Below are 8,872 nucleotides of genomic sequence, written 5' to 3' on the forward strand. Positions count from 1 at the left end.
TAATAATATATTCAGATTTTACTATTTTTAAAAAGCTGCCTAAAGAGAAAAAAATATTTTTGAATATTTTATTATACAAAAAGATAAAATGCAACAATAACAAAAAAAAAAAAAAGAAAAATGTTTGAGACGATTAGTAGAATACCACACAAAGAAGAATTACAAACACAAGCTAAGCACAAAAAAGCCACCTTGACATGTTTCTATGCTTAACGAGAAATAAGCATCGTCCACATTTTATTTAATGTTTTTAACCCTTTCTAGCTGTTCTTCCATCTTCAATTGTAGCAGGGTTGCAGGGGTCAAGAAACAAAGAGATTTTCAAGCAAAAAATGTTTATGCCCGAGCAAAAGCTCTGGTGTCATCTATGAGAGTCCAAGTGCCTTGCATGCTGAAGGATCAGACTAAATGCCATCATGCTGTTAATTACATACACGCCGACTGCATCTGCTGCTTCAAAATCTTATGCTCTGTCATTGCCAGATCCATTGCTTGTACCTGAAGGCTGAGTCTGATGCATTTCCATTTGTTTCGTTGCCTCAGTCAAATTACGTGCTTCAACTGTATTTTTCTCTTGAATAAGTTCCCGCTTGTCTTCAAACAACTTCCCCGACTTTCCAATTGCAACGATTAACTCAAGTTGTTTTTGCTGTTGCTCCTACAGAGTACGTCATTGGAATATTGGAAGTTAAATTACTTTTAATAGACAGCAACAATATTCCCAACGATGAACCATTGAATTAACCACTAATCACATGTTGAGAATCCAAAAGCCACAAGCATGGATTTTTATTACTGCTTACTAGTTCCTCAAAATACTAGGTAAGACAACAAGAAGATTTCTATTGGTAAAATGATTCTGAAACAACATGCACGCAATCCAGTCTTCTAGGGTTAGAATCTCAGCTCATGTACTTTATATTGGTTTTAGAAAGGCTTAAGGCAAGCAACACACTTTTTGAAGCGTTCAAAACCACCCTAAAAGACGGAAAAAAGCTTGACCAGTATTTACCCTTTTAAAACTGATCAACAAAGTAAAAGAGTGAATCAAATCTCAAACTTGAAGCCCCATTATGAAACTCCTATATCAACCGAGCACCATATTACCTGCAGCTACGAGATCAGAAAATTAAAAGAACCCATTGATGTAATCAAACAATGCTAAAATTTTGTTACCTGCATTGCCAGCAAAACTTTCTGAATTTCACCAAGCTCCCTTTCTAGGATGTCTTCTTGTGCTGCTAATGCCCTAGTAGTCTCAGAATTCTTTTGAGCCAAAGCCGCAGTCTTCAGACACAACAGAATGGTTAGAAAGTATAAATTTGAAAATAAAAATATCAACAGTTTGTCTTCCCATTCACTCAGATCTTCAAACATTAGTTTAGTCATGTATATCAAGTTAAAACAGGGCTGCATAGACTTAAATACAATTAAATAGAACAGCAAGAAAACATTCATTCTGCCATTGTAAAATGCATGCAACTTGCACTCAACAATACAAAAAGGTTTTTGAACACAAACACAGACACCCCCTTGTTCTTGAATAACAAATATCCCTCTAAGTCTTGGGTCTACAACTGTAACTCTATTTGTGAATGTATGAACTTATTTGGTCCTGCATTAGTACTCTAACCAATTTGCCTAGTAATTGAAGTAGGTATTTCCTTTTACATCTTCAGTTGCCTTGAATAAACATTAAGCAACAAGAATTACAACAGATGCTGGCATTCATTTATCATTACCTCGGCAATAGGCTGTTTCAAAGCCTTCCTTGTTACGCGAAATCGAATCCCCAATTTCTCAAGTTGCCTAGACAAAACTCGGATAATTGTAACGGAACTCCTCAAATCCTCCTCTAATTTCTCAATCCTTTCAACCAAATTAAAACTTTTCCCTTCTCCACCACCTTTGACCTTTTCCACAAAAATCCTCCGCCACTGCCGCCTCCTGATCCACGCTCCGATGGCAACCGCGCCCACCAATCCAACAACTCCGCACACCATAACCGTCCTCCAAATCCCACCCATAAAGATACCTTTCCATTCCGAAACGGCATAAACAACCGAAACAACAACCGAAGAAAATATACACAAAAATTCAGCGATTGAGAGAAAGGAATCTAAATTGAAATCATTAAAGTTTGGGTTTAGTTCAGGTGAGGTGGCAATTGAAGAATCGGATTCGTAAGTTTTGAGAAGGAAATGGGAAGATGGATGGGTAGATTTGAAATTGAGAAAATTTCGAGCCCGTAAATGAAAAACTTGGAAATTCGAGAGGGGGATGGTGATTGGAGGAAATGAATAAGGGTTTCTGAGATCAGGTTTTAAGCGAGGAGGTGAAGCGATAAGGAGGTTTCGAAACACGATTGACATCGTCGTTTTTAGAGTTAAAAAGGTGTAAGTTTTGGTTTCTGTTAAGGATTTGGGTGGATATGAATTGAAAGGGAAGACATTGTTAGGGTTTTGTGCTGAGATACAAGGAAGATGGCGATAAATTCAACGGCTTTGGGCGCGGAGGTCTATCCGCATATGATAGCTTAGGGAAGTACAAATGAGGTTAAACTGCACCAGAAAGGAAGACATTAGGTGCACTTAGCGCACTCACCCTGGATACAAAACACGTGGTTTTTTTTTTTTGCCAAAACATTCCTTATTTATTTGTTTTTTGAAAATAAATTTTTTTCCTTTTCAGACATTTAATACTCTTAACTTTAGTCATTTTTAAGATTTTTTATTTTTTGATGTTAAGAAGCATTGAATATCAATAGTAGATTGACGAACAATTTCAAGCAATTAAAAGTTAATAAGATTAGTTTAACATTACTATTGCAATTGAAAAAATATGTTTAAACAATATGATGAAAAAAATATAATTATAAAATTTAAATATTTAGTATTATTATAAAAAAAATACTGTAAGTAATTAAAATATTTTAAAATATATATAAATAATAAAATATTGAAAATATAAAGAAAATATAGTATTTTTTTAAACGAATTTTTTTACAGTAAAAATATCTATTTGAAATTTTTTTTATTTAAATTTAAAATCAAAATTTTAAATTAAAAAATTAGTTTTCAATGTTTTGAACCTAAAGCTACCTTAAATTAGGCCTAATTTGCAAGACGAGAAAAGTGCACAGTACCATAATCATTTGTCGTCCAAATTATTGTGAATTTGATCATAATTCACCAAAAGTCCTTGAAGTTTGATGCACGCAAACCACCAAAACTTTCAACCCACTTGCCTTTCTTTCTTTCCCTGAGTATTGATTATGTTGTGTATTTTTTTAAAAATTTATTGGATGAAAATTTTTGGGTAAAAAAATGAAATTTTTTGTTGCAACAGAAGTTTTGGGTTGCAAATTTGGTGATGGTTTAATGTGAATGTGATGGTAGTTTTCGGGTTGAATTTGTGTACGCTGGTAGAAGTTAAAAAATGAGTATTTGATTTTGAGTTTTTAAGATAAAAATTGATATATGATTTTGACTACGGTTTCCAAAAGAGTTGAAAGGGAAAAAAAATTTAAGTAGCTGTTGAAAAATCAAACAAATTTAAGTAAAAATTAGCCTGATTTTATTTTCTAATCATTACTTTCAATAGAAAAAACAATAATAAAAATTTTTAAATGAAAATTTTATATGTTTTCTACTTAGGATAAATTCTTTAATCCAATATACTTTATTTTTAGGATAAATTATCAATTTCCTTTTATTCGTTATGAAGGTGGCAAGTGACAAGTGTACGGGCATTTAAGTAACTTTACAATTCCCGTTAGCACCGTTTAACAACTTAGGGTTCATTGTCAGTTAAAAGGATGCAGATGAAATTTATGAAACTCTGATACTTATAGCAAATGTCAAACAGCTGATAATACATGATAAAAACGGCAGGTAGCAAGTAGGAATACGTCCGCTTGAACTATATCCTCTGAACAGACTGGCATAAATTAAAATTTTACTACTTCCTCCATATATGGTAAATATGTTCTCAGATCCTCAATTATTCTAATAGTAGGGCATATATCGCATTGGCCTCCTGAATCTAGGAACCTTCCTGCAATGAGTTTGTAAAGAGGGGAAAATTATACTTCCTGGATGAAACCTATGGTAAGAAAAAAGAAAGAATGCAATGTACGAGCAGAGGAAGAGAGCCCATGCACCAGAAAGAACATACCCGTATCCGTACGGAGAGTAGAAATATGCAGGTATATAAGGCCTCCTGAACCGGTGGCCCATATAAGGATTGGGACGCCTTGGACGGTACTGCTTCATCCCAGGAACATTAGTCCTTTTAGGCAAAACCTGAATGTCACATGGAATACCAAAATTTCAGCAGAAATATGTTACTGAAGCAACTGCGAAGCCTTTATTATTCAGGATCACCAGGCTTCATCTTTCTGTAGTTAAAGAAAATGAGTTACCTTCAACTGGCGGCCATGTAACTCAGATTCATTCAGCACGAGGGCCTCTTGAACAGCTTCTGCTTCCAGGAACTCTACATAAGCAAAGCCTTTTGGTTGGCCATACTTGTCAGTCAGAATAGTCACTCTGTTTACGGTGCCACAAGATTGGAAATGCTGCTGCACTTCTTCAGGTGTGCAAGCATAATCAACCTGCAGGATAAAATTCGACCCAATGTTTTCAAAGAGAAACATGAGTCAGACAGTAACAAGAAAAACTAGACTATCCATGCTTGGTTATCATGATGCTTTCACCTTAAACCTAGTGAAGGATGGGGAGAGAATACGTTTCACTTAAAAAAAAAAAAAACAAATAAAATCTTTAGAGACACTTTTTTTCTCTTGGCACAAGTTCCAATTAAACACAAAATTGTTGACATGTTCTCTTTGGGGTCTAGGCAATACCTTTTGAACTATGCTATTTCAGCTTATCAAAGTCCATCAATCTTCTGGCACTCAAAATTTTTTTCTTTTTCAGCAATGCTGCCACTCAACTCCTATTAACTCAAACTCATTGAAGTTCTAAATTGAACATGATGCCATGCTTTTACTGAATTATACATTTAAGATGTCTAATGAACTCCACAATGCAATCCCAAACAGGCACCTTTCAAACTGCTATTTGATAAATTTCCCTTGCGAAATATCAGGAGAGCGACAGTAACTAGACATTCCCAACTTATCATGATGAATATAATGCATTACCTACCTACATATGCTTCAATATCTAACTGTTGAATTTATTAATAGCATGCAAATTTTTTTTATATTATCAGTGACCTTAAAGCAGTAAAAACATGAAGACAGTTTTGCACTTAAAATAAAAGGGTAACTCAAATAAAGCATGTCTTTAGAAACATGGTACTGAGGATAAGTAGAGTTTGATCATGACCTTATATTGGGAAAAACCACCAAAATACAAGGGAGATAACCCACAGGTTAATGGAAACCAAACATATTTATCAAAAAGTAATTGACTCGCAAAGAGTTTTCATCAACTGTAAAATACATTTTGGAATTACCAGGATCCCCCCAGCTGAAGAAAAAAACTATAAGAGTCAATTCTATAAGGAAATCGACAAAGAGGATTCATCCAGCCAGTTATTAAAAGAAAGGACAGACGTTAACAAGATGTTTTTTCCCAAAAGTTCAAAAATAAAAGAATTAAAAGGAAAAAAAAAATTCACAGAAACAACTAAAGGACAGCGATCACAAGAAATTTATTCCATAAAATAACAGGCAAACAAGAGACTAAGGCACAAAGAAGCGAACAAATGCCTCTCACCACATCAGCTAAAACGACCACAAATTTGTGAGGTTCCATACTCCAATGACCACCACCACCAGCAATGAGGTTCTTGCAACTTAGATTGCATATGTTGACTTGGCTTTGCGATTCACAAGAAGTAAATTAAAACCCTTGCAAGTAGACGTTGAAGCATTTTAAGCAACAATGCTACTTCCTTCCATCTACTCCAAACAAGCCCAATTACACCTTTCAGGGTCACATATCTAACACTTTTATCTCCCTGACTTTTAATAAATATATTTTCTTCTCATATTGATATTTTTCTCTTTTTTTCATATATATTTTTATTTGAAAACATTTCCTCTTCTTTTTTCTTTTCTCAACATTTTTTCCCATTCAACATGTTCCTCCATTACTTTTCATTTTGTTCTTTTTCTCCATGAAAATATTTGAATTTTCCCCCTCATTTTCTCAATTGTTTTCTCTTATTTCCTTTTCAAAATTTAGCATATACACATCATTTTCACTTTCTTTAAGTACAAGGCTATCTAAAACCAAAGTAGCTTTTGGTCCATCCTCAAATGCATTGTAACTATTCCAGCAATAACAGACAGGGAACTTGAGGAAAATTAACAACCCTGCGATCATAGTAAGACATTAAAGTCAAACCATGACTCTATTGTGAAGAAGCACCCATATTCAATACAAAGTCAGCAAGAAATGAATAGAAAATTAGTTTGAAGCCATTTAGTTGAGCCCAAGAAGAAGCAAAGGTAAAGAGAAATAAAATGCAGAACTCATGAGTAACTGTTACTATAGGTAGCTCTGAAAACATAACAAGGAGAAAAATGAGAGTCAAAAGGAGTTGAAGGAAAGATAGCTCATATAAATACATTATCTGGCTACTGGAAAAGGGATAACTCAAAAGGGATAAACAAAGGACAGAACAGTTAAAAGGTTATAAATGCAGGAAAAACAACCAAAGACTAAGAATAAAATAAATAAATAAATCACATTTATACCCCTGCAGGCCAAACCATAGAAAATGTTGCATGGAGGAGAAGGGTGAAGACAAATGAAGGGGAGGAGAAGTCCCTCTATTGATGATAACTGTGGGTTGGCATGCCCAATTATGTAATGACAAAGGCTTCCTAATTGCAACAGATCATGTAGGAAGAACAGTGGTGCATCCATTCCACATCCTTTTGAGTTTGCAGCTAAAGAAGAACATTTTTCAAAGAAAAAGTTAGGCACCAGCTCATGTATAAATTTTTATACGGATTTTGTTCTTCTACTCTTCTCTTTTGGGTTTTTTCAATCATCTAAATCTTAGAATATGGGAGTTTTAGTTGTCCCCACATCCTCCCTATGCCCCTGGAATTTCTCCCGCAAAGGTAATAACTTTAAAACACAAATCACTCTAATTGTTAAAATTCATATAAATGATAATAGATCTTGAAAACCTCAAGCAGACTTACCATGTATTGGATGATTTCTCAAGGTTTTTTTTTATGTCAGAACTCATTGCAAGCAAATAAAATCAGGGGAGACACTTGTAAACTTGTACCAAACAAAACAAAGCAATGATGCAATTCAGAAAACATGTACTCTATATCAATAGTGGGTTGGTAAACATAATAAGGACACGTATATGAAAGTTAAAAAGTTAACCCACATGATTAAACAAGCAAGATAACCAAAAAGATAGAACGAAAGTGAAACCCAACTTATTTTTAAGAAACATCAAAGCAGCTAATTATGGAAGAAAAGGCTCACCATGCAGATGCAGATGCAGATGCTATTTCTACAAAGACAACATGTTACAAATTTTAAAGGAAAAAAAAAAGAACATTCTTTTTCTCACATTGCCAACAAAAACTGATCGGGAATCTGCTTCCTCTTTGCTCGCCTGATTAGCTGCTGCACTAGCAGGATCTGTGAGCAACATTTCAATTAAAATTTTAAGAAAGGGATAACTTTGAAGTTTTGGCTTTGATAAATGCATCAAATTCAACAAAAATAATGAAAATCCAGAGAACCAAAACCTATAAACCTAACATCATAACTTTAGAATAAGATTCAAATCATATAAAAATCTAACAAAAAAAAGACTAAAAACGAAAAAAGTGAAGAACCTTGAACAGCACCCATTTCCTTCTCGACCTTGGCCTGCATTTCGCGGAGAGCCGCCGCTTCATCTTCCATTTCCTTCAACCGTTTCTTCATCTCATCCAATTCCTACCACAATCAAATAATAATAATAACATTAATCAAAGGAAAGTCTTCAGTTAGGGTTTTAACTTTTTTTAAATAAATTTTTAACGTAATTTACCTTGACGGCATCGTCATCGGCGGCGGACATGTCGACCTCAGCGTTGTGAGGATCCAAGTCGCCTTCCATCTCTCCTTCGTCGGGGATATCTCCTCCGTACACCTCATGCTCCTCTTCCTCCATTTTCTTTCCTACCTTTTTTTTTTCTTTTACCTTTCTCTGTTCGTTTATTCTTCTAGAAAGCTTCTCCCAGCTCATGCGATCAAAGCTGTACAATGATTGAAGATCAACGGTGGCCCTGGGTAATTGTACTTATGCTAAGAGGCTAAAGGCAACTCTCCGAGTTCCCCTTCAATTCTATGGGCTAGATAGTGTTATTCTTTAAAATTTTATCATTACCATTTTGAATTTTTTTTTCAGTTGAGATTTATGTAATTTTATTTAAATTAATTACACATTTGAGACTTAAATATTTGAACTTTGTTTTCTTAAATAACTTGCACTTAAGATTAATTTTGTGAGTCAAATGTATATTTAAGCCATGCAAACTTTATAATGACAGTACTTAAGAAAATAAATACTCATAAAAATAAAACTATAAAATTTTAATCCATGAATACTTTGTAATTAGAGCATTAAAAAAAAAAAAAAAACTACTCCATTTATCCTATAAATTTTTTTTTTTTCATATATTTAGTTGTTTCAAATTAATGTTGTCTTGGAAAATTTTAAAAAAATATAAATAATCATTCTTATTTTTTTTTCTTATTACTTGTGCTATAACCATTTTTTTATATAGTCAACCAATGACAAAATTCAAATAAAAATGCCTTCAAATTCATATAAAACTAAAATCTACGAAAATGATTACAATTTAAACTTTAATTAA

General features: G+C 33.7%; 2 protein-coding genes across 3 annotated transcripts; both read right to left on the bottom strand.

The window, feature by feature from the left end:
- Positions 1-40: 40 nt before the first annotated feature.
- LOC111299865 (uncharacterized) lies at positions 41-2,586 on the bottom strand. Of its 2 annotated transcripts, none has more exons than XM_022895362.2 (3): positions 1,743-2,575; positions 1,177-1,287; positions 41-658 (listed from the first exon to the last, which is right to left on the bottom strand). In XM_022895362.2, the coding sequence occupies exons 1-3, from the start codon at positions 2,370-2,372 to the stop codon at positions 464-466; spliced, it is 936 nt and encodes a 311-aa protein (XP_022751097.2). In that variant the 5' UTR covers positions 2,373-2,575; the 3' UTR covers positions 41-463. The 2 variants fall into 2 exon arrangements, with proteins under 2 accessions (XP_022751097.2, XP_022751098.2); XM_022895363.2 differs by lacking the exon at positions 41-658 and adding an exon at positions 1,059-1,107 and having other exon boundaries at positions 1,743-2,586.
- Positions 2,587-3,829: 1,243 nt separating this feature from the next.
- On the bottom strand, positions 3,830-8,381 carry LOC111299867 (polyadenylate-binding protein 2-like). Its single transcript, XM_022895365.2, has 6 exons — positions 8,044-8,381; positions 7,847-7,949; positions 7,576-7,646; positions 4,424-4,615; positions 4,177-4,304; positions 3,830-4,056 (listed from the first exon to the last, which is right to left on the bottom strand). Exons 1-6 carry the CDS (start codon positions 8,239-8,241, stop codon positions 4,008-4,010), a joined length of 741 nt encoding a protein of 246 aa, XP_022751100.2. The 5' UTR covers positions 8,242-8,381; the 3' UTR covers positions 3,830-4,007.
- Positions 8,382-8,872: the final 491 nt, after the last annotated feature.

This window comes from Durio zibethinus, chromosome 18, assembly GCF_047325235.1.
Source record: "Durio zibethinus cultivar Kanyao isolate XHJ-2024 chromosome 18, ASM4732523v1, whole genome shotgun sequence".
NCBI lineage: Eukaryota > Viridiplantae > Streptophyta > Magnoliopsida > Malvales > Malvaceae > Durio > Durio zibethinus.